General features: G+C 36.8%; 2 protein-coding genes across 9 annotated transcripts in view; one reads left to right on the forward strand and one right to left on the reverse strand.

Annotated features, from left to right (window-relative positions):
* Positions 1-852: 852 nt before the first annotated feature.
* On the reverse strand, positions 853-10,886 carry sqor (sulfide quinone oxidoreductase). 2 transcript variants are annotated; one of them, XM_066668293.1, is made up of 10 exons: positions 10,809-10,886; positions 7,935-8,166; positions 6,717-6,887; positions 6,394-6,447; positions 5,307-5,501; positions 4,916-5,125; positions 4,649-4,832; positions 4,311-4,378; positions 4,019-4,197; positions 853-2,043 (listed from the first exon to the last, which is right to left on the reverse strand). In XM_066668293.1, exons 2-10 carry the CDS (start codon positions 8,148-8,150, stop codon positions 1,986-1,988), a joined length of 1,335 nt encoding a protein of 444 aa, XP_066524390.1. In that variant the 5' UTR covers positions 8,151-8,166; positions 10,809-10,886; the 3' UTR covers positions 853-1,985. The 2 variants fall into 2 exon arrangements, with proteins under 2 accessions (XP_066524390.1, XP_066524389.1); XM_066668292.1 differs by lacking the exon at positions 10,809-10,886 and adding an exon at positions 10,538-10,778 and having other exon boundaries at positions 854-2,043.
* Positions 10,887-11,691: 805 nt separating this feature from the next.
* The window catches only part of atp8b4 (ATPase phospholipid transporting 8B4), a 31,076-nt gene continuing 16,927 nt past the window's right edge, over positions 11,692-25,840 (forward strand). For 2 of the 7 annotated variants that reach the window (XM_066669677.1, XM_066669681.1), the window contains exons 1-10: positions 11,728-11,831; positions 12,313-12,419; positions 13,305-13,502; positions 15,026-15,093; positions 20,632-20,727; positions 22,477-22,535; positions 22,790-22,903; positions 23,367-23,465; positions 24,584-24,645; positions 24,760-24,832. In XM_066669677.1, coding sequence (XP_066525774.1) covers positions 20,652-20,727; positions 22,477-22,535; positions 22,790-22,903; positions 23,367-23,465; positions 24,584-24,645; positions 24,760-24,832 — 483 coding nt within the window. In that variant the 5' untranslated portion in view covers positions 11,728-11,831; positions 12,313-12,419; positions 13,305-13,502; positions 15,026-15,093; positions 20,632-20,651. Of the gene's footprint in view, positions 11,832-12,312; positions 12,420-13,055; positions 13,503-15,025; positions 15,094-20,631; positions 20,728-22,476; positions 22,536-22,789; positions 22,904-23,366; positions 23,466-24,583; positions 24,646-24,759; positions 24,833-25,840 lie in introns of those variants that run through there. The other 5 variants (XM_066669680.1, XM_066669682.1, XM_066669678.1 and 2 more) reach the window with 5 other exon arrangements.

Below are 25,840 nucleotides of genomic sequence, written 5' to 3' on the forward strand. Positions count from 1 at the left end.
TTGGGCTTAATTTATCTGACTAAACAGAGAAATCCTGCTTTATGTAACAGCGCCGACACCCTCTTCATAGCTCCAGAATGCTCAGGCCTGTTTATTCAACAGCTTCCTTATGTGGACTGTGTGGATGAGAGCGAAGTGTGCTGTGAAAGGTTATGTTTACATGTTTAATAGTCATTAATACAGAGTACTGTGAAAAAAAAAGTTTTAGGCATCTGAGAAAAATATTTTTTTACAGCTATTTGTCTGAGCAGTATTTTATTGGATCAGTTTTATTTTAGATTCAAATTAAATAACATCATGTAAGCATTGATATACTGTGTGTGAATGTGTTGGGTTAACCCTTGCCAAATCTCTCCGCGGGAGTCCAGTATTATTTGAGGTTATCATCTAATCCCTAGTTTTACTGTTTAATAAATAATTAATTATAACCAAGTGTGCTGTTGATTTAACAAATCTATACGAAGGTGAAGATCTGGAAACACACTTTGTTCTTCTCTCACATCTCAGAACACATCTATATTATAGAAGAATAAATCATCTAGATGTAAACAAACTAATTCAGAGTTGCTTGAAATCAAATTCCCCAGTCTAAAGAAAGTTGATAACTGATAAAGAGACACAGACAACTAGAATTACTTAATGTCTTTCAAAGCTACCTCTCAGGTAGTTTTTTCTCCATACACAGTGGAGACGTGAATGTTCAGCTCTGCAAGTCAAAATTGAATGAATACGTTTATTTTATTTGACGTATCACCATTTTTCAATTTCAAAACTCAAAAGGCATGTGTTGGTTTGCAGATGGTTTTGGATTATCTGCACTGATCATCAGCACTGTGCAACGCATTCCATGCTAATTCAGCACTTGTTGATCAATTCATTAGTCAATTTTTAAGGCCCTAACAAGAATGGAGAAAAGGATGGTGGGAGAAGACTCTCAAACAACAAGAGTTTGGATGAAGCTAGAAGGGAAACCAGAGTGAACATATGTAAAGTTCTTGGGTGTTTTCTTACATGTGAATGAGATATGAGGAAGGTGGGTGGTGTTGAATAGCAAGGCGATGTAATGTCTGTAATTCAAACGATATACATTCTGCCGTGAGTCCAGCAAATGATTAACAGATTACACACAAAAATATTTCAGCACAATAACTGCATGACTAATTGTTTTATTTAACAATTCACAATGATATTGACTTAAAATGTACTCTACACAAGCCCTAATATTAGTTCAGTAAGCTTGCACTGATAATTTCCTTTGTCCTTGCTTTATTAAAAAGCAACCAAGTGGTCCATCAAATTCCACCACTTTTACAAGAAAAATTAAAGTTAGCAAAAATGTATTTTGTTGTCTTGTGAAATGTTAGCATGTTATCTTGTGAAAACTCTCTGTGGACAGGGTGTACTGAACATACTGAACAAGCTGAAAACTTTAAAAATATATAAATCTAAGAACTACTTGATATTTGTCATCAAACACCAACTGTTTTCATTTTCCTGTGATCAGATTGCTTAATCTGTTATATGTGTTAGCACAAAAAAAAGACTTTACCTTGATCTGTGCTTCAAAAACTACATCCTATCAGCACTTAGCTACAATTGTTCATGATATGTTTACTGGATGAAAACTCCATTGTAAAGGGTGAGTCAAAAGTCGCAGGACACCCTTTTATTTATTTGATATTCTAGATAACCACTTCCCCACTGGAAAAACATTCTGGACATAGTCTAAAAGATAGGCCCCCTCACCCATTACTTGCTGGGGGTATTCAGATAAAAGGGTGTCCTGCAACTTTTGACTCACCCTGTATGATCATTGATGCATGTTTACATTCTAGAAATTAAACGCAAGTTGTTAACATACACAGAATTTACATTCATTAACAAAACAAACAAACAAACAAAAAAAAAACCTTAGGTTATATTCCATGCCACCTACAGTGTTACAGAGCTAGGTGGAATGATGTTGAAGTTGTTCTAGTAGACTCTTATTTCATCCCAAGATGCATTATTTTTCTGTAGGGTCCTGGTCCTCCCCAAAGTCCCCTTTAAGAACAAAAGACCATTAATTAGACAAATAACAAAGAATTATTTTATTTTATATAAAATTATATACCTAATGTACAGTTCCTGGCCTTGTCTCTATGTCCATCTTTGTCAGTCTCTTTTCAGCACAAATTACATATTAAATGTCATTCTGAAAAAGGATGTTTTGGCAACAATTGGGCCATCTTCCTTCACAATGATACACTACACCCAACCACATGGGTTACCAAAACAAACCCTTGGTAACATGCTATCATCCACCTGAGACCTTGGCAACCACCTAGCAACACCTTATCAACCACTTGAAATACCTTAGAATATGAAAATGTAACCACCAGAGACACCTTAACAACCACTTTAAATACTACAGGAACAACCATTGCATCCACATAGGAGGCATTTGCAGCCACCCAAAATACCATAGCAACCACCTGAAATGCCTTACAAACCACCGTAGCAACCAAGAGAAACACCTTTGCAACAATATAGCTTGAAGCTAGGGCTGTGACATACTGTATCTCTCATGATAATAATTGTCATGATTTTTAAAACGATAAATAAATCAATATTGTGATAACAGTGATATTCTATCTTGTTGATGTAATGACGGTATAGTTACCCATAATATGGCATACATTCTTTACATGAGTCATTTAGGCACAGTGACAAGTATGGTGGAAAGTGGCTCTGAGGCCACAAAAAGGGGGGTACTCTAGTCATGTGGAGGTGGTTTGGTTACACAATTATGTAATAATGAATTTATTTAAAAATTAATATTAATACTGTATATTTTGCAATCTTTTGTTCTTGAGATTAATGACAGTAGTTTCCAGTGTTTTGTAATATTGCCAAAAATATTGTTATCACCAAAATGCCCTGAAATACTAGAGAAACTACCATAGCAACCACCAGGGACCATAACAACCACTGGAAATATCATACACATCTGCCTTAGGAATGACTTGGAGCACCTTAACAGCCACATGAAATACCACAGTAACCCCCAAGAAACAACCTAACAGCATTGTAGCTCCCATTTAGCAACATATAAGTAACCTGAAATACCATAGCAACCACATGGAATGCTATAGCAACCACCAAGAAACCATAGCACCCACCTTAGAAAATTCCTGAAATACCATAGCAACCACCATCCAGGTGAAACAACTTATCAACCATAGTTTTAAACACCTGAAATTCAATAGAAACCAGCAACACTATAGCACCCTCTTAGCAACAACTTCCAACTGAGACAAACACCTAAAAAACCAGAGAAACTACCTATAAGACCTTGGGAACCACATGATTAACAATTACATTACCAACAGTATATCATGCAATTAGCGTAGCAATACCTTAGCACCACAGAAAATCCCACAGCATCACTTACCATAGGCCTAAACAAATTCATCTTAGTGACTAAACATGTAGCACCTGGAAATTATTTATGTTGCGAATACAGTATTTTCTTCAGGAAATGTATATTACTAAGTTTTTTGTTTTTTTTTGTCTGTTTGCTTTGTTTTGTTTTTGATGCTGCCAGACTGGAAAGCTCAGGTCTGAAATGGAATTATGTTAAATGAATTCCATTATGCACTTATAACACTTTTATGTGATTAAACTAAAACCCTTATGCATTTAACTCCCATCTCTAAAGTAACATAACTTGAACTGCTCCTGAACGGTAGGTGAATTAAACAATGTTAGAAGAAGCAAGGATGTGTATTTTGCTTGTATAAGAACAATTCATATTCCTCAAATAATCAGCAAAATTGAAAACTGTGTTATGTTCCGCCCCATTCTATTAATAGAGTTCATTTAGCAATCATTTTTAAGCCTGCATTAACTGTGATTCCTTTGAGGATGGCTTTGTGAAACACTTTTCCTCACTAATAACATGCTTAATAGTAACTCAGGCAGCATGGGAAAGGTTATACAGCTGTAAACTAAATCAACCAAAGTTACGAAGACTCACCTGAGAAGACCATGCCAGTACAGGTGGGGCATCAGGTCAGCTTTCATGTGGTACATGATTCTGCTTTCTTTGCTCTGATCTATAGGGAAGGTCTCTAAAGGCTGTCCATTATAGTCAAACTCTGCCAAGATTACAGTCTTGTAGCTTGTAACCAAAGGACAGGAGGTGTAGCCGTCATACTGTGAGTGGGACACATTTTAAAGTTTAAGCAGTAGTACTTGCTTAAATCCCAAATAAGTAATAACACAATAAACGAGACAATGGACTTACCATTCACCCTAGACATGCTCACCTTTTTATCAGGCTTGTCCTTGCGCATCACTTTCGTCATGGTCCGATCAAGTACAGCAGACTGTGCAGCTGTTAGGAAAAATAACATGATGTCAGTCATCTTTTGAAATATCATTTGGTCAAAATTATAATGCAGCACTATTTAAAACCTTGAAAAATTAGTGATTAATGTGCTGGAACGATTTAATATTTGTGTTATAAATTCAGATCTGTAATATAATTGTCAATTGGGGCCTAATTTGTAAAGACAAAATATACAATTTAATTACATATAAAAAAAAGTAAACAAGATAGACAACAGCATAAAATTATTGCAAGTCTACTTCATGTACGGCTTACCAACAGCTGCTGCAGTTTTGGAAGTTGGTAAATTGGTGCAGTCTCCAATTCCAAAAACGTTATCATAGGTCTTGTGCTGAAGGGTGTCCTTATTCACGTCAAGCCAGCCAGCCTCATCTTCCAGTGAAGAGCCTTTCAGCACTGCAGGTGGTCCCATAGGTGGGGTAACATGGAGCATCTCATACTATTTCAAATAACAGGTAAGGCAAGAGAATAAGTCAATGCATACAGACACTTCCTAGAATCAAACCAGAGGCTACTCGTTACCTCAAAAACCTTAGTTTCTCCAGGATTGTCAAGGTTTTCAAACACAGCTTCATGCTTGTCTGGTCTGACTTCAATAAGGTTGTGTCTTAGGTTTACTTTCAAGTCCCGACTCTTTACAATTTCCCACAAGGCATCAGCATACTTCTTTACTCCAAACAGCACTGGCAATGATGTGTTGTAGATAATGTTGGCTTTAGACCTCTTCCCTGTCTTTGAAGGCAAACATTTTGGAGAATTATTATTACTATTAAAAAAACAAAAAAAAACAAAGCAGCAACAGGCATTAAAACGGCTGTTATTTCCCTCATAATACTTTGGTATATTATTTTAAGAATTGCAAACTACAACTTTATTTATATAATTAAGACAACATACACATATGTACAAGCACCTTTCTAAAGTAGGCCTCAGAAAGGTACATGATCTTCTGAGGAGCCCCTGCACATTTCACCGGAGTGTTGGGGAAAGAAAAAACAGCATTTCCCTCTTTGAAGTTCTGTAATGCCTTCCACGTCTTCTCCACTGTTTGCAGTGAGTAGTTTGAGCCAATCTTTGGGTATTCAAATCCCTCTGGCAGGCCTTTGATCTGCAATTCAATAAAAAAACAGTCAGATTAGTTAACTTCTGAAAAACAGAACGTCAGATCAAATCTTCAAAAATATAAACAGATCTGACATTCAGAACATTTTTAGGTTTAACTAATAATTCAATAAATTCAATATTTTAATATATATTTATTGTACTCCAGAAGAGCAACATTTTAGTTGCTGTTAGACAACTGTATTAAAAATACATGCATTCTAAACATTTATTTCATATGTAACTCTGTAGAAATAAATGTTAGGCAATATAATTTCAGGATATTAAAATCAAGCCCAACATTTCTAAAAGTTTTTATATCAGCAATTCTACATATGTACATGTGTGCGTAGTGAATCATCTTCATAACTGACCTATTACATAATTGAAACAGTGTGTGAACAATGAGGATCCTTCAAAATATTAGTATTAATTGGCAAATATTATACATTTTATGCTGTATCATGTCCTGTCACACCTAAAATGTTGTAAGAGTTGCAAAAATGGTTATATAAAATATATAAAACATATATGAAGCATTATTATCCAGAAAACCTATTCAAATTATGTGCTTATTAAATGTACAATACGTAGAACTATACAGTAAATAACTAGCATAAAACAGCTTTTATTATTAAAACATTATAAAATGATTATCATTTTGTATGGATTTTCACATGTTGTATGCATTGGTATACCACTGCACACTGACAGATGGGAAAGAGCTTAGAATGATACTAGTGAAAAATACATCTTGTATCTTTAGCAGTGGGTAACTCTGAAAGCATGAAAAGACATGAACAGGGTGCAAAAAAATGTGAAATTATGAAATTAATATCCTGCATTTTCTTCTTGCACTGTAAAGTATTATAAAATAATATATAAGAATTAGAATTTACCTTTTCATAGTGAAGTTGGAGGCCGAGTGCTACAATCAGATAATCATAAGAGAGCTAGTAAAAGATAAACAATACAATTAATTGCAGCTGTCAAGCATACATCACTGTGGCAACTGAAATGTTTCATTGTGCATGACCCAGTGTCAATGACCTATTTTCTTTCCCACACTGTTCCAGTAAAGTAAATAATCCTGTTGATAAGGCACACCTAGCTAATAACAAAATGATTATGCAGTCTTTATTGTTTAACTACAGCAATCTGGGAATCAGGTTGGCAGTAACATAGATAAGACATCTGATCAGAACGTAAACCATTTTCTTACTTCTTTTCCAGAGTCTGTGGAAATGGTGTGGTTGTTAGGGTCAATCTTTGTGACCTTGGACTTCACCCATTTAACTCCAGAGGGCATCACGCTGGAAGTAGGACGTCCAGATGACTTAATGTTTTTAGCCCCTGCCCCAACAAGTGTCCAAATGGGCTGGTAATAATGCATCTGTAACAATGTGATATAATACACTGATGTAAATAATACATACAATGTATACTTTTTAATTTTATTTATCAAGTCATGAAAATCATATAAGTTCTCTTGGTTCACGTTTATTCTGTACTACTGAAGTAAAATCCTGTATATTTACATCGTTCAAAGCATTATTAAACATTTTCTTTGAAACGTCCTTCCTACTCCACAGGAGTTCTATAGATGTTTTTGTTATATGTTTAGAACAAACTCTATGTCTTCCTCATGATTGTGTAGCCTACAGAACTAGAATGAAAGACCACTTAAAGGCCTTTGCAGGTGTTTTGAGTTAATTATTTGATTAGAATGTGGCATCAGGTGTCTTCAATATTGAACCTTTTCACAATATTCAAATTTTCTGAGATACTGAATTTAGGTTTTCATTAGTTAATCATCAAATTAAAAGAAATAAACACATGAAATATATACATCTGTGTGTAATGAATGAATATAATATACAAGTTTCACTTTTTAAATAGAATTACTGAAATAAATCAACTTTTTCATGATATTCTAATTTTATGACCAGCACCTGTGTGTGTGTGTGTGTATATATTTATATATATATATATATATATATATATATATATATATATATATATATTCCTACAGTTATATTTAACATGGAAAGAAAGAATCAATAAGGAATAAATATTCTCGTCTAGTAAAATATTTCATGTGGAACTTTAAAAGTCAATTTTATGGAGCTGGTAAATACAGCAAAAAACAGTGGTGGCTCATTCACCTTTTACCCTTTGCTAGTGTAGATATTTGTTTTTGTGAAGTGTTCATATTTCTAAATAAATAGTAAATAGTTTGTTTATTCAGTTTACCCAACATGGCAACCCATATAAGGCTTCTTTTCTGGGAAGCAGGGTAATGAGGCAAAAACCTCTCTCCATTATTTTGAATGTAAAGTGCAATATTAATTTAAGACACTTGCTGTCATTAAACAGTTGCATGTCCCAACCTTCTGGAAATGACATTTGTAACACTGGAAATGCCTTTAGATGAACATACCTCACTGGGTTCCACAATGGCCACATTCTGGGCACCAACTTTCCTTTTCATGCGGGCACCCATTGTAATGCCAGCACTTCCACCTCCAAGCACAACGATCTTGTAGTGTTCTTTGGAAGCTACTGCACTGCTGCTGTGCAAGTGGGAGTTGAGGGGTAAAAACACTCTGCTGCATGTCCTAAAGGGTCTCAGGTGTGAAGCAAATGCTGCAGCCATGGTCCTACAGTGTCATCTAGAGAAGAGAAAAGATACTTAAGAAGTCCATTGCCCTAGGGCCAGACAAACACTAGAGACAGAGGAATACTGAAGCAAGAGTAACACATGCAAGAGGATGCCCAGAGAGCTGGAGGAACACTAAAATTAGAACAACACAAGAGCAAGAAGAACACTAAAGCCAGAGAAACACTTCAGCTGGAGGAACACTAAATCTAGAGGAACACTCTAACTAGAGGAAAACTACATGCAAAGAGAAGCACTAGAGCAAGGGGAACACTCGAGCTAGAGGAACATGTCTACAACCAGCATGCCATAACATGCAATTTTCATGCTCCTAGAGACCTGAATGTCTTGCCCGTCTTCTTTTTAAAACGCTGCAAAATGTGTAGAGTTGAGTAGGTCAAATCCTCCACTTCCTACACTTCTAAGCCAAAACATTCCAGAGCGTAAATAGGGAGTTCATGCTGAGTCACCATGAAACTTCAGAAGGACACTTCATGCAAAATGGATTTTTTTTATATAATAAATGAAAGTCATGGCAATAATGAAAACCATCCAACAGAAGAGCATGAATGTCCCTTATACATTTTGTAACTTCTAAGGCCAATTTATAATTCTTCATTAATTGTACCAAGCAGCAAAATGTGCTACAAAGGTTCTGCCCTAAGAGAACCTTTAAATAGGTCCTTCATACTTACACATCTCATTAAGGAACATGGTTCTTTATGAAACCAAATGTGGTTCTTCTATGGCATTACACAAAGAACACTTTATAGCACCTTTATGTTTCAGAGTGTATGTTGTGTCAGTATAGATTGTGTATATGTATACTGTGTAGTTTGAGGCACCTCACCACTAATGTAATTATGCTACGACTAACTGAGGTGGTGTGGAAATATGAATTCCTCTTATCCACTCTCCAAAGACTGCAATGAAGAAAGATTTCATCTTATATCAGTTTGGAGTTCACAGGATGTAAGAAAAGGTGTAAGAACTAAAGGACAAAACATGCTAGTCTCTGAAAAAACTCACAACGAGGAGCAGGACCCCAGATGTGAAAAATGCCAGGATTGTATTTGTTTTTGCATATGGCTATAAGTGCATAGGAACACAAACGGACCAACACACAAATATAAATGCTCATAGTGTTGTAGGCCACTTGCACAGACTACTATGTAGACTGATTCAACACATAAACATAAATTAAGCCAGAACATTCCAGTTTGTGGATGTGCTGATCATGCTGAGTCATCATGATGTTTAAAAGGATATTTCATAAACACTATTACACATTATGGCACTCCAAGTGGAGAAGTGGGGAGACAGAGAAACAAACTATTGTTTGTTCTTTTTTAGCAAATTCTTCTTCCTGATCCAGGTCACAGTGGGTCTGGATTTTACCCGGCATTGGGCACAAAGCACGAGGACACCCAAGACAGGGCACCACTCCGATACATAGGGCATCACCCAATCACACGCAGCTTTAGACAATTTCAGATTCAATAGGACCATTAACATGCAGGTATGAGCAACATTTTTGGACTGTGGGAGGAAAAGAAACCACCTGAAGGATGTGTCTATATGTATATATTTTCTGCATACTGTTGAACTCTCGTACTACAGCACTACTTCTACTGTACTTCTGACTGATTCTTTCTGATGCTGGACATTGTGATAAAATATGCAAGAATGAAAGGATGTGAAGAAATCTGACAACAGGAGAGGTGTTGAGCAATATGATTTCTGCCTATGTATTGGGACATTTTGTACACTGGTGCTCAGTTTCCCACATTTGGCTAGGGACGTGTCTGCATTTAACCAGTGCCTGAATGACCGAAGCCCACAGTACTGTTAAAGTGGTGATGAAGTGTCACCCTATTGACTATTCCATGGATGAAATTTACATGGAGACAGCATATCGCAACTCTTAGTGTAGCCAACACATCTGTAGGGTTATGGGTTCCTGAGTTCGATCCTTGCCTCAGACCACTACAAATATATATATATATAATCTGTCCTACATTGAGGTGTTCCAGTTCTAGGGGTTGCACATGTATAACGTTAAATTACTGTCTTGTATTTTACTTCTTTTGGCGAGAATTTTGCTGATGTACCACATTTTACACGTTGCTCACTTATGTGAACATAATCCATGTGGATCATGCAAATTAAAGCGGCATAGTTTCAGTGTATACATAAACATCCCCAGTGTTTAATTAGCACCTGAAGGGTTGGAAGAACACGTAGGTTATTCCACCTGGACCCAAATAAACATCTATAAGAGACTAGGAGACATTTTGTTTCCTACTGCACGGTACTATTCGCCATTTGCAAAGTAAACCTACTTAAGCTTATAGACGAACCCAAAGTTATTGTATAATGCTTACGAGTACAGCTCAGTCTTTCGGGCCACAAGTGTACGGTCTCCCCGGATAAAGGCTCCCGCTGTAGTGAGTGTCCTTGGGCTGAGCTCTTGGCTGTAGTTCCTCTTTACAGTCTTCCGTGTGCAGTCATTCTGTGTGCAATGTTCCTGTTCACCCTCACTTTACCGCACACACGTCACTCGTTCACCACCCACTGCTACTATCTGACATAGCCATATTGTACTACACACACACAAAGAGCACTAACTCTGAAATCACACACACGCCTCCCCACCTGTTACCACACGCCGCTCACGGGAAGTACAAAGGTCCTCCGATAAATCTAGACGCCCGGCCATGTCAATACAGGGTTCTAGATTTAAAAAAAAAACAAAAAAACAATATCAGTGCAGTGCAATCAGTGACACCAACCACAAGGTGTCGACATTGTAATGTTGTCGGACAGGCTAGTTTAGCCGTTGTTTTTATTGACTTGAATTTAAACATTTCCATCAGTTTCAGGTTAATAGAATACAGATCAATTTTTGTCAAATGTAAAAACAAAGACTATTGTCCTGTTGAATTATGTCATATGTACAGTGTACACATGTTTGTCTCCAAATTATGCGGTATTTTTCTAAGCTCAGTGAATAACAAAGACCCTTTAAAGCTTTTTAAAATTAGATTACAACAGTCCTTCCCGCAGTAACCCGAAATGTATATGTCTCCGTATGATTTATTTACAGTTTAGTAACAAAAAATATATATGTAAATGAGTATTTTTTTTCTTCAACTATTTTTATGCAGTTGCCATGGTAATAAGTCAGGGATAGCCTTCTATGGTCATCTCATTGCTTTTAATGGCTCAATAAAGTACGTATTACCTCATTTTCTATTAAGCACATTGTCAAATATTTAAATATTTAGTTGTTTTCAACAGTTAAATGATTAAATTTCAAAAAGTCTGACAGTGCTGCCTCTCTGTCTGTAATAACTGTAAAGTGTATCTACAAACCCTGCGGTCAATGGGCTCCTCCCTCTATAAGTGTTTGAAAAATGCACCTTAGCTAGTACTGTAGAGGTCTAGGGTCAGAGTAACTGACTAAAACATTGAGGTTGAGGATGGATAGTCAGTGTTAACCATTAAAATTCCTTTATTACCTTTATTTTAAGCATGGACAAATGTGGCCAAGCAATGTGTGCCTAGGACTGAGGAGTCGCTCTGATAAAGTCTAGTGTGGTGTAGGCCCCACCTTCCACATCTCCACACACACCACTAACAGCTCAAAAGCCCAGGATGGTTCCTTAGGCTTATGAGGTAAGGCCTGCGATATATCACATTAATTCTTTCTTTTATGTGAATCAGAAATGCTAAACAAACTTATCTTGAAATTATTCTGGACCGTTAATGATCATTAGATATTAAACAGTAGTTAGTGGAATTTTCACACAAAGATTTGTCTAACTGATTCTTTTTTCCACTTAATGGAGGAATAAATGTTTGCAGCACTTGCTTAGTAGTCAAATTTATCATTATTTTGATCAATTAACATGAGCCCAAATACACCAAGGTGAGCAATAGAAAAGTCCGCTTAGCTGAAGGTAATATTCATGCCATCTAGTTTGCTTCCTACTGTCCAGCATGGATGAGTCAGTGGTATGCTTCACTGTTGCTTTGTTTTGTTGTTTGTTCGTGGCTGAAACTGAACTTGTCTGTAAGTGGTAGTTCGCTGTTTGAATTACCACAGAATCTCATTTGTAACTCAAGTTGTTTATCAATGTAGCATTGTTTATTGCAGAATTGAACATATTGGGAAACATCCATCCATCCATTATCTTCTGTAAGCGCTTATCCAGTTCAGGGTCACGGTGGGTCCAGAGCCTACCTGGAATCATTGAGTGCAAGGTACAATACACCCTGGAGGGGGCGCCAGTCCTTCACAGGGCAACTCACACATTCACTCACACAGTCACATGTACGGACACTTTTTTGAGTCGCCAAACCACCTACCAACGTGTGTTTTTGGACCGTGGGAGGAAACCGGAGCACCCGGAGGAAACCCACGCGGACACGGGGAGAACACTATTGGGAAACATGTTGTTTAAAATACAAAATATGAACTCAAATGGCAGAAAATATGATGGTTACTTGGTTTCTTGTAGATGGGATCATTTGCTTTGATTTAGAAAATCAGCAAAACAGCCAGGGTGTCCAACACTTTGCACTGAAGTGTACATTCATCACTTACAGAAGACCAGTTTCCAGTACACACTCTCTCTCTCTCTCTCACTCACTCTCTCTCTCTCTCTCTCTCTCTCTCTCTCACTCTCTCTCTCTCTCTCTCCCTCTCTCTCTCTCTCTCACTCACTCTCTCTCTCTCTCTTTCTCTCTCTCTCTCTCTCTCTCTCTCTCTCTCTCTCTCTCTCTCTCTGTGTGTGTGTGTGTGTGTGTGAGAGAGAGAGAGAGAGAGAGAGGTGAATCTGGCTCGTGTTCTCCGCCCTGTGTGTGTGATAGAGAGAGAGAGATGTTGCGCGTGAATGGATCATGGTGTGATTTCCGTAAGAAGGTTTCTTTTTTTATTCTTCGCCGTGAAATTGTTTGATATTCATCACGGGATTTTAATGAGAAATGTTTCATCGCTCCACAGTCGGATTGACGAGCGTTTACGGTAAGCTGAAAGCCTCCTGGCAGCAGTAGAGCGGTGTGTAGGGTCGGTGAGGAGGGGCTTCCTTGGCTGTGAAAAGAATGCAGGTTATTATCAGCTCCATCATCAGCTAGTGTTTCCTGTAGGCCAGCAGACCTGTAACAGGGAAGAGGTGTCAGTCTCCAGTAGAACACTGCATCCTACCTGCTCCATTGTCGTACTTGATGGACGTCTAGACTGGGCTCACTGGATCTGAATAATAGACTATGACTGCGCAGCTCAGGGTTACCCACCCTCACCACCTTTTGTGTGGTGCGTTGTTGTCCTGAGACGCTGTAATTAGGGTAAGCACTTCTCGATCTGTCTCGTGGTTTGTTCTGAGCTTATATTTGTAATATTCATGTTAGGAACTTGTGTCACCAGTTGTATGAAGATTCAGCTGAAGAGGTGCTGATTACAAAAAAAATAAAATAAAAAACATTTATCAAAAGGTATTAATAGGGAATATATCATCTCTTTACTGCAGTAACTGTTTCTACACTTCTATCCCAGCAAATCCAGCCTATAGTTTTTCTGTCCACTAAATCTACTAAATCCATTTATTAGAAGAGGTCTCTACAATTTTGGGCATATGGTGTATTTTCAGGCACTAAGTAATGAATGATCCCATAGCTGAATCTTTGCTAACAGAAGGAGATGCTCTAAAGACACCACACATTATTGTAAGGTCTACAAACCAGATGCCAATCCTGGGCTAAAGGAAACCCGTCAGCATTGGGCAAGAGAGCAGCTGAACTGCACCATCCAGTACTTTTGGAATGAGTTGGAATAACATTGGTGATCTAGATATAATTGTCCAACTTCAGTACCTATCCTCACTTATGCGGCCATGGATGAATGCATTCATGTACTTACAGCTTTGTTCCAACATCTATTGGTCAGAAAAGCTAGGCATTTAAGAGGCTGGATAGAAGAGTAGAACCTGTTACTGCAGTAAAGAGATGATGAATTCCTTATTAATACCCTTCATTTCATTCTTGCAAACATTTGGAAATAATGTATTTTGAATCACACAATATGAATTAGAGAGAATGGCAGGTGCCCAGGGAAGGCACTGTTCTACTGTTTATTATTTATAGTCCCTGTGTTTATTTTAAACTGCGGTCATTTAAATGATGTTGTTTCTTTAATCTTATGGGTATTAATATTCAGCCTGAGGTTACCTTTGTTCAACAACAGCCAGCTCAAAATTGTGTGTGACTGATTAGACTTTTCCCCCACGTCCTCAGACACTTAGCAATTTAAACTTAGCAAATGACAGAAAATTGCAGGCTTATATGCCGTATTGGTTTCATGTGTTTACTGGGAGCTGGCCTCAGCACTTCTTCCAGCCTGGTGTATTCCCCACGGAGAAAACTGTGCTTTGCCTGACCCTCTGGGTTTCCACTGGAGTTTCCTTATTAAAACAGCTAGAGTGAGTTCATCTCTAAAGGACAATTATTCATCATTCGTCATACACTGCTTCTACTGTTACATATCACACTTGCTGTGGATGTCCTTCAAATACATGCCACAGTGTATGACTGGACAATGATTTGATTGTTTTTGCATATTTCTCTGCCACTGGGAAAAATCCTTTATGAAATATTTAGTTTGAAGTCATTTGACTGTATCTGACTAAAAAGCAAAAATCAAACGGTGCAAAACATCAAATACTGAATTTTGTGAAGCTGTTCTACCAGTATTTGTCTTTATGTTTGATATATTTATCTTTATCTTTTCCCAGAGGGGAAACAGCAGGTTTATGCCCTGGATTTGATTGACAAGTGGAGTAAAAGCGATCTAAAATTGACATTTTGTTTCCTAGAAGACTCCTTGTGACCTAATGGAGGTGGACTGATATTATGGCGATTAAGAAGAAGAACATTTCCATCGGTATGAGCAAAATGTGAATACTGTGTTAAAATCTATGTTAATAACTGTTAGGTAAAAAAGTATAAGTTCACAAAATTACAGCATGTCTGGAATGGATTGACTTAAACATGTAGCAACAGTTTCTCTTGGGCAGGTGATTCCCTTAAACACAAAATATTTATACATCTGACATAACTTACATATGTAAAACGTTATGAGACATGAAAGTCATGGAAATATGCAGATCCCATCATTTATTCTACCATGGTTTAGCTTAACTATAGTCTGATGTGTACACCATGTGTTTCAGCTGAGGTCATCTCCTCTTGGGTCTTGTTGCCTAGAAACTTTGATGCCATTTCTAGGGTGGTTGCTCCTGGTTCCTCTCACACGAAAACAAATGAAAATCCTCTGGCTATACCCTCACATACTTCATTAATTCTTAACAAAAGAGGACCACATAGAATGACTGTCCAGTCGTTGTGGGACACTATGCTGTTCTACAGCGATAAGGGATAGGGTTTGCTTATACAGTGATGTTTTTTGTGTTGTCATCATTGAACATTTCTATTAAAGGGTAAGACAACATGTATGTGACCGTATAAATATCTATATAAATGTCCAAGTGTGTGTGTGCATGTGCATGCATGCAAATATATCTGTGGTGGGAGGGAACAAGTAACAAGAATCCACCAATGATACAGCAGCTTGCCTTTGTGACCTTGTGTTAACTGCAGGTCATTAATTTACTCAGTCTTCACAGACTGTGACCATGGACGTATTCATGTATTCACCTTTTTAAAAACATCACCTTGCAGACTGGTAGAAGGGCAGTGTGCTGGATGTTTGTTCTTTAGGACAGAGATGGATGTAAGGGTCAAACCGGCAGGTAACTGTCTTGTCCTCTGTTTCTTTTATCTTTTTTTTTATTTTTCATGAGAGGTGATTTTGCAGTGCGTAATGTTAAAAACTTAGAAACAGTTTTTTAAATAATCACTTCACTAGTCATTACTTTGCTTTCATGGTATAGACAGAGGAGAGTGTGAGTTTGGTTTGGTAGTATGTTACTAGACATAGCATCTGAGAAAAATATGACTGACACAGATTGTCTAACGTCCCTGTCATACAAACACATAGTAACACCTATATTTGAGTTTTACACCATTGCCACCTGCCCTTTATGTTGTGTGAATATTACATGATGACTAGACCACCAATATCAGTGGAACAGAACTTCTTTGATAAACATCTATTACATTAAAGCACATTAAAAGTTAAGAACGTTAGTGTTGGTCAGCGTGTTTAAGGAATTATTAATAATTACCATTGATACAGAACATTTAGAAGCATAGGTTTCTCAAGTACTAGGCAGGTGTTTTCATCTCTGGCATGCTTTGTTTGAACATTTAAAATATCTCTTAATGATTTATAATCCCCTTTGAGATACGTTGTTGATAAATAAGCTACAATTGCATGTTAGATATAAGTATTTTCTTTTTCTTTACATTTTTACATATACAAAAGTAATACTGTCCCTGTCATCTTGAGTATGTTGCCAAAGGCCTCTAGGTGTTCGTGTCTTCAGTTGCTAACACTGACCAAACGTGTAAACAGAGGAGTCTATTGTCTAAACTCTGTTTAATTATTAACACTTGTTGACACCTGCGACAGTCTCCTGTTGTATTGGGTCTTTGCATGGGGTGGTTTTTTTGTATTTCAGGAATGATTCACCCATCTGTCTGAAAGTCATTTGCTTTGTGGGAGGTTGTGTGTTGTGTTTGTGTGTGTTGTTAGATTGTTGGTTCATTGAGTAAAAAATTGGCAGCTAAATTAAAACATGCATTCCATTCATTTGTACATATATACATTCATTCATTGTCTGTAACCGCTTATCCAGTTCAGGGTTGTGGTGGTTCTGGAGCCTACCCGGGATCACCGGGCACAAGGCAGGAATACACTCTGGAGGAGGCACCAGTCCTTCACAGGGCAACACATTCAGTCACACATTTACTCACACCTATGGACACTTTTGAGTCGCCAAGCCCCCTACCATTGTGTGTTTTCGGACCTGGAGCTGGAGCTGTGTGACTGTGACACTACCTGCTGCGCCACCATATATACATGTTTTCCATAATAATAAATTGTACAGCATTCATTCAGTTATTGTCAAAATAGGAGGAATTTTAAGAGGAAATGTGTTTATTGTTGAAGCAGCATATTTAATGAATGTACAAAATGATTCACACATTAAAATGAGGCAAATGGCATATTTTTTCAGTGTAGCACTTGTACTAGAAATACTGGACAGTTTGTATGAAGTCCATATTTTTATAATGGTTATGTGATTTCATGTGGTCTGGATGATGCCTCTGTTAAAAGTCAACATGATATCAAGGTATAATTCATTAGTTTATGTCACTTCACGTATGACCAAGGCAACCAATTTTTACCTGCTTATAAAAATCTTCTGATTTTGGATTGTGTCACGGTGCACAAGCAATTTGGAAAATCATTAATTTGTGTACATTCAGGTTTTGAAAGTAAAAATCATTCCCAGAAGTTTGTTTAATAAATCCTGACATCTCTGAGGCTGGTTTGAAATTAATAGGGAAGCCAGGAAGTTGGGATGAAATCCTAAAATATGTTAGATGTATGGAAATGACTTGTTACTTGCTCACAAATTCACTCACTCACTCATTCAATCAGAAATAGTTAGAAATAGCAAATCTACATTGCTTAGATTCATGGACAAACATAATAATTCTATAGGTTTACATAACAATTGAATTTACATTTTTTAGCACAGCAAACCATTGTTAGCAAAATGTTTAAAAACAGTAGTTAGCAACCTCAGTGCCCTGCTACTAGTGCTGTCAGAGACTTAAGGCAGTGATTTAGAAGGCAGTGTTTTGACATGAAGGTACACATCTTTAGGTACGCAATTTAAAATGTGCTTCAAAGGCAACAGTACATCACAATGTTGCCCAAATGTGGATACGCTAATATTCTTTAGCCAAAAAAATTTAGTTTGGAGATAATGCAGCAAACAATATGTGATTACTTTGCCTATTAGTCATCAGGTAAATTATAGGAAGTAGAATTTTTAGCTTAAAGGAGCAGTCTATAACATTGACTGTTTCAAAACAGTGGAGGGTGGGTCTGCCTCCTCTTCCTCCTCCCCAGATGTGAAGCTTGAGAAGGTCGCTAGTCCTAACAACTTTCAAAGGTCATTATGCCTCACTTTCTTTATATAAAACACACAGCCTATGGCGTTTACTTTTTTTAATATATTCATAGGCATCTGTATTTCTATATTTTTCAGTAATGATTTGCTGTTACCTGTTCAGGAGAAAAAATGCCAGCTCTGGCTCTGTTCTGTAGCGTTGCTGCTTGTAAACTGCCTCCAATTTTCAAACACAGTGCCAATATTTCCTCTCATTTTACTCTGTCTCTAGTCATAGAGATTTTTAGAAGGGCAGTGGGGCTTTTTGGGTTGGGTAAAATATGACATTAACTCTGTTCACTTGGTCATTTCATGGCTGGGAGACACTGTTTGTAGACCTGGCCATACGATGGACTGTAAAATGACTGGACAGAGGGTGGGATGACAGGCAGGACCTCTGAGGGTGGGATTATAGGAGCTCTGCTCGGGACTGGGCACTTCTCAAGGAGAATATACTGCTTTAGCAATGCTATGAGAGGCAGAAGTGTTAATCTTTGACTGTAACCTTAATCTATGATCACACACCCTGGACATTTTATGACTAAGTACAGTAAATATCCTACAGATTGGTCCTTTAATTTCCTTCCGATGAATGTTGTATACAAACACAGCATTATAGGAAACAAAGCAGCAAAGCATACATTCATGCTGCCTTCAAAATCTGGCCAATTACAATGATCCCAGCAGGCAGGATTTTATACAGGAATTTGATTCAGACATGACAGTGTGTCTTGCTAACACAGAATACTGCAGTAGTTTAATGTAGTTTACATTAATGACAATTCAGACAGAATTATAATATTAGTTTGAAATATTGTTCACAACTATTATCTGGTGCTAGTGACCATTCTAAGTAAATATATGGCATTAATCATGTATTTCTGATGTTATTGTTCCTTCCAGATATTACATCCTCTCACCAACCTCAGTGATCGTAACTGTTCAGCTGGCTCAGTGGCTCTCACTGATACAGTGTTTTCCATTATTTGTTGATTTTAGGAGGCCCTGTGAGGCAAACTGGATATCCATGAGGAATTAGCGCTGCTTTTGTTCACTGTGTTCAGCTGAGCAAAATCCTGCTGATACAACAAACATTTCACAGCTTTAGAGAGGATCACTTTGAGAAAACATAATGACTTCTGACTTAAACTGTGTATTGTGGTACCGAGAGAAGTTGACTGAATTGGCCTTCTGTTGTGAGAGATGTGAGGTGTTCGTGTTCACCTTGTCCTGAGGGAAATGTGGAGGTATCACAGCCTACTGGCATGGGCTTGAGGTTACAGTAACACTGCGATGCAATTTAACACTGTTGATATTTTAAGAGCTCTAGAGCAGGGTTCTTGTTCACGGTATGCTTCTATTATGTGATACTCTGCAGTAGGACTCTGCAGGATTAGATTCCAGTTTGTTGGTTGGGGGGATCAATACAGAAACATTACTTTTTCCTAATACATGTTTCAGAGTGAGTTTTTTTACCTGCTTAAAATTCACTGAAGGTCTGCAGGAAGACATTTTGTTTGTTTCGTTTTTTTTAGCTTGTATATTTTTACGTGGTTCATCATGTACATGTTCTGTGATCTAAGAGAGAATTTATTGAGTAATATTTAACATGTCCTTTCTTAATATAATAAAGGTTATATAGCCCAGCACCCTGCTGTTAACAACAGCTAAATGATTAGCCATAGACTTATGCTAATTGTCTTAAGCCCCCTGGGCTCTGGAATTCAGAATTCATGCTTGAGGAAATCACGTCTCCGTCTGTTGCACATTGAAGCAAGTGCAGGCCATGTCTGTTACATTCCAAAGTGATCACTGAATTAATTTGAATCTCAATGCCCCGTTACCTGCTCAAGAGAATTATAGATGCCGAAAGCCTACATTAGCATGTGGATTATTTGCATCATTGACCTCACTTACTGAAGGTGTACAAAGACAAAGATTCACATTGCACAGTGCATTGATCTCAAAGTGGCCAGTAAAGAACATAGATTTTGATATGTTAAGATAGTTTATAATTTCTAATGTTATTATTCAATTAAGTATACACTCATTTTCTCCATGATTCAATTTTTCTATCCAAAAAAGTGATATATATTGTTTTATGTTTTGTATTCGACTGCTGTGTAAACACTTTTTTTTTTAGTTTATTTTTTAATTCAGATGTTTTACTAGAAGTCAATTCACTGTGAACTTAAAGAATCCTTAATTCATTGAATCATTTTTTTAAAGAAATGCAATTGAACTCATCTGACACACCATAGACTTTAGCCTGTTCTGCTCAGAACAGCTTGTATTGTTTCATTCAGTGATTTATGATCATGTTTGTTGTGTATAAGAATGACGGTGCAAACAGGCAATGGCGCAGAGATGGCTGTGGATGTTAGTGCCATGGAGAGGAAGCTGGAACCTGCGCTCCAAAGAGCCTGGACAAGGTAGAGCTTCAAGGGCTTGTGGGAGTGGGAGTGGAGAAGAGATGATAGAAGGGCATGCGTAATTCATCGTCATCACGATACATCAGTTCAGTGTTGAAAAATCGAAAAAGATCTACCCCTTTTGCTCAAATAAACACAGTTCCCAGGAGGTTTAATGAAATATCTGTGACATATTTGTTCAAAATTTTCTAAGGATCAAAGAACACAACACCATTTTTACCAAGTTTAAACAGCCCTATTTTTTCAGAACTGATGTTTCAGCTGATTTGAGCAGACCTTTAAATGATAATGGGCTTATCCCAATGTGAGCACATAGGCCCGAGGAGCAGGAGTGCTGGTTTTTAGCCATTTTTGCTTTGTTGCTTTCCCCATTTTCTCCTACTCCATTTTTGTTTTTACAGTTTCCATTAAGTAAACTTATTCTTCACTCTTGTTGTGTTTGTTTTGCTCTCTTTAACCTTGTCCTTGTTCTCTCACATAAATGGGATTCTGGTGCTGTGATTAGAGATACTCAGATGACAGGACATTACGTTTTTGAAGTCTCAGTTTTTGACATATTTTTTTCAGGCAGAGCACAAAAACAATCTGGGTTTTGTTAATTTCCAGTTTGTGGGTTGGTAGGCTCCAGAACCCTCAATCAATGCGTGCATGCATTGAAAAGGAATATTTCTTCTTTATATTTCCTTTTGAAAGTCGAACAATTTTCTCTTTTTAAGGTCTTTCATATAAATCCGAAAATAGAAAGCACTGTAAATTTTACTAGTCACCTTAGTGTCGTGGGCATGGACATGTGGGGCATGTATATTTTTTCATACACACATTCAACTGAGAGTCTTTAATTCTGGAGTAACTTAGTAAAAAACAAAAGAGAATTGGGAATGTGCTTATAAATACACACAACAGGTGCTACAGAACAGCAGCCCTTTGGGGCTTCAGTTGGAAGCTAAAAGCTAACCAGACAATTAAGCTTGTCCTTTAATTGTTGCATACATTTCAATTGTTATTTGCAATAATTTGTACAAAAGTTTATTAAATAACTAATACTTCATTAATATGACAAGCATACCAATCTGTGTATATCTCAAACAAAATAGAAAATAATATTAAACCTAAAAATACATTAATATTCATTCATCAAATGCATAGTTGTTCAACAAACAATAGTTGTATATCCTCCTCTTATGCTGTTCTACACTTTGAGGCACAGAGAAATATCAGAAGTTTGGCAAGATCCACTGTCTCTGGAAAAGGAACATATTACCCAGTTTTGTGCTGCCACCACACAGCAGAGGAGAGATCTGCTTTTCCTTGGGGTATATGAGATTGTTCTTGGGATAAAAAAAGGCATAAAGGTTTCAAAAATGTGTTCTATTTGCTGAATCTGTCCTGAGTAGACTTCATCCCTATTATGAGAAAAAGGAATTTCCAATAACAAAACAGAAACAGAAAAGTGTAGCTGCGTTGGTAGTATTGAAACCAGTATTGACTTTCTCTGCCCTCGCCTTTGGAAACTGCAGTGCAACTGAATTAGGGGAAATATTGATACAGTACAAGTACAAATACATCCCAAGTGCATACAAACAACCTACATGGAAATGGATTAGAAGTTAAACAGTGTCAGAGAATTTGCCTCAAATTTAAGGACTTTCAGTTTGGGTACAGTACATCTTTTGTTTGTTGTGGAAGCTACTGCATTTTTAAAAATGTAATAATGTGTAATTTTGTGAACAACTGTCTGTTCTATTTAAGAGGAGGAACGCCATGTTAGAGCCAATGACTGTGACTACAATGAAAGGTTCAATTATGCTGTAAGTATATGGTTCATGTAAAAATCTTTATATCTAATGTAACACAGCTATTCTTTGCTTTTAGGAAATAAAACAGTTTGCTTTAGATTAAATAGTTTCTAAATAGAAGTGCTTGAAAAGATGCTAATGATTCAGATGGCTATATTTGTGTGCATTTATAATGATGAACAGTGAAGCCCTAGTGATTGAATCGCCATAAATGAATGTCACAGACAGTCTGAGGTGTAATGCAGTGATATGTCCTTCTTCCTCAGGACAATCACATCAAGACAGCAAAGTATACCTTCTACACCTTTCTACCCATTAACCTGTTTGAGCAGTTTCAGCGGTTTGCCAATGCTTACTTCTTAGTGCTGCTGATACTACAGGTAAATGTGGGAGTTTTTTGGGAAAGGTTATGCCATCTCTATCCAGGTTCTGTAAGACCCACTAAGTAACATATTATTTTTTTCTATTTATAAATAAATAAATAAGTAAATTAAATAAATAAATAAGTAAATTAGTTGCTTTTCATGAGCCTTATCAGCCGTTGTAGTGCTAAATGCTAAACAATTAGAGTACTTCCAAACTCTATAATCAGTTCTGGAGGGCCAGTGTTCAGGAATTTGTTCTGTTTCCTAGCTCAAGCACATCTGATTCAACTGAAGTGTTAATTTTCAGTGATATGTCCAAATGTGCTGGATATCAGCCCTTTACATTAGAGTGGTCCCTCAGGGCTAGTTTTAATAAATTGCTGAAGTTATTTAGACATTGTCAGTATTTTTCTCTGTTCTGATTCTTGTTATATTTTTTATGGTAAACCTGAAATGATGTTGTTTTTTATGTTTACAGTTAATACCTGAGATCTCCTCTCTGTCCTGGTTCACCACTATTGTGCCTTTGGTGTTGGTACTGACTATCACTGCTGTAAAAGATGCTACTGATGACTATGTAAGCATCTGTTCTGTGCTCTTACCTGCTGATTTCTGTCTTATTGTGATTACTATTAATTGTTTGCATGTCTCTAATGTTTCATGGCTATACAGCTCAGTGGTAAGGGGATGTTGATAGAAGAAATCCAGAAAATGATTAGATTGCACAGGATTTCCTGAAGAACACTTCACTTTCTCAAATTCAAAAGGCTTTGTCGTGATTCCAGATATATAGGAGTATACAGGGAAACAAATCCATGTTCTCAAGGACCATGGTGTAGAGGGCACAGAACATGAATGCAAACAATACAGTAAAATACAATACAATACAATACAATACAGTATATGCAGTGTGGTCAAAATACAGTGCAAAAGTACAATAAATACCAAGAACAACAATTAATTTCATAAACCAATGCAAAAAATACAATACCCAGTGAACACAATAAATAAAAGTCAAATTAAAGTAGTACAGATTGATGTGAACAAAGACATGAAATAAAGTAGTGTGATAAAAAAGTAGTAAGAAAGTAGTGAAATATCATTTATTATTCCCGGGTTCCCCAGTTCTAGATTTAGGAACACCATATTCTGCACATTTTTTGCTTTTCTCTCATCAAGCACTCCTGACCCAGCAGATAAGAGACTTGTTATCTACTAAATGAGTTCATGAGGTGTGCTAGATAAAATGTGCAGACTGTGGGATCCCTAGGAATCGTACTGGGAAAAACTGAATTAGTGGCTTTTATAATAAAACTTCAAGCTCATCTCAGCATATATCCATTATTACTCTGAAAGAAAGAAATATTACAACCTAAATATATTGAGCTTTACCTATGATGCAAACTTCTACTGTATACATTCTGTATATATATACTGTATATATTACATACTGTAATACATTCAAAAGGAAATGTATTTTTATGTTCATAAAATATATTCATTCGTTTATTGTCAGTAACTGCTTATTCAACTCTGCTGAGATGATTCCAGGCCCCTTCAGCATAAATGCATCAAAATGCTGCAAAAGTAGTATAAGCAAACAACCAGTGTTTAATAACTGGCCTGAAAACCGTTTGATTTGTACACATTTAATATCAGTTCTATTCTCTAATATTCCTCTGTGGTGCTCCATAGTTCCGCCATAAAAGTGATCAACAAGTCAACACTCGCCAGTCTCAGGTACTCATCAAGGGAAAGTAAGTCGTTGTTTAATTTTTTCAAGCAAGCCGAACATGTATAAGATATGTAATCAAAACAAAGCCCAATTGCACTTGAATACAAAAAATGTGTTGTACGTCTTTTTTCTGCAGGATACAAAATGAAAAGTGGATGCATGTTAGAGTTGGCGACATTATAAAACTTGAGAACAACCAGTTTGTTGCTGTAAGTTTCTTTTCTTCACAAGTTACCACTGATATTAAGAATTAACATACAGTGCTTGTTTCTCCATAATCCATTGGAAACTAATTTTTTCCATCAATTTGTGATTTTTGTTTTTTAATTTTTGTAATTTAGGCTTATAAAATTCTTGGGTAAATGTGCCTGTATGAATTAGGTCCTTTGAATAGTGTTTCAATGTGTACCAGAGTTTCTCCCATTTCATTGTATATTGGGCATTCCTAATCTTCATGGAAGCTTGTGGGTAAATTACTACTTTTTGTTTCCCAACACTTCGTAATGTAAGGGTGTGTTTATACTCTGTACCCTTGGTCTGTGTACTGTATATTTTGTGAGCCAGTTGTCGGAACAATGTGTGTACCTGCTGGAAACAAAAAAAATTGGTTAAATGGATAAACAAGTAAAAACAGCACCAGACTTTCTTTATTCCTTCAGGTTTGTCATTTGATCTTTGTTTGACTTCAGTGTGCATTTAGTCTAGATGCCTGTGCTTCCTATTGTGTTCATACTAAAAACAGGTTAACTGGCAGTGAAAGTTGGAAGATTTTGTGGAATGCTGGTGTACTTGGAAGTTGTACTGGAAACTGTTTAAGTAAAAGCAGTCAGACAGAAGGTTGTGTAAATAGGAAAAAATAAACTGACATGTGATATGTTTGAAGTTAATTGATTTCATAGAAATTGAGTGCCGGAAGGATCTGAAACAATGAATGAGAATAATAATCTCATGAAGTGATCATTCTTACAAAGTGTTTCTTGAGTTTATGTAAACAACTGATGTTGCTTTTAAATGTACTGGTCCGGACAATATTACACTAAGAGGGATAACATTCACATTTAGTGTCATACAAGTATGTTAAATATTTTATGTTATATTTCCTGCTTCTTTAAATATAAATGAGATCAAATAGTGCCTGGGCTCAGTACTACTGTAACATTTATGTGTTACGAGGACTCTTGGACTGGTGTGAAGCATCAAGATTCTCTTCAGTGTTT

The sequence above is a fragment of the Hoplias malabaricus genome, chromosome 4 (assembly GCF_029633855.1).
Source record: "Hoplias malabaricus isolate fHopMal1 chromosome 4, fHopMal1.hap1, whole genome shotgun sequence".
Classification (NCBI taxonomy): domain Eukaryota; kingdom Metazoa; phylum Chordata; class Actinopteri; order Characiformes; family Erythrinidae; genus Hoplias; species Hoplias malabaricus.

Excerpts from the sequence above, each read along its gene's own strand:
- sqor (XM_066668293.1), bottom strand. The coding sequence starts at position 8,150 with ATGGCTGCAGCATTTGCTTCACACCTGAGACCCTTTAGGACATGCAGC. Across the intron at positions 5,126-5,306 it reads CTGAGGCCTACTTTAGAAAG|ACAGGGAAGAGGTCTAAAGC; the intron begins GTGCTTGTACAT and ends TTGCCTTCAAAG. Across the intron at positions 4,833-4,915 it reads GAGAAACTAAGGTTTTTGAG|TATGAGATGCTCCATGTTAC; the intron begins GTAACGAGTAGC and ends TATTTGAAATAG.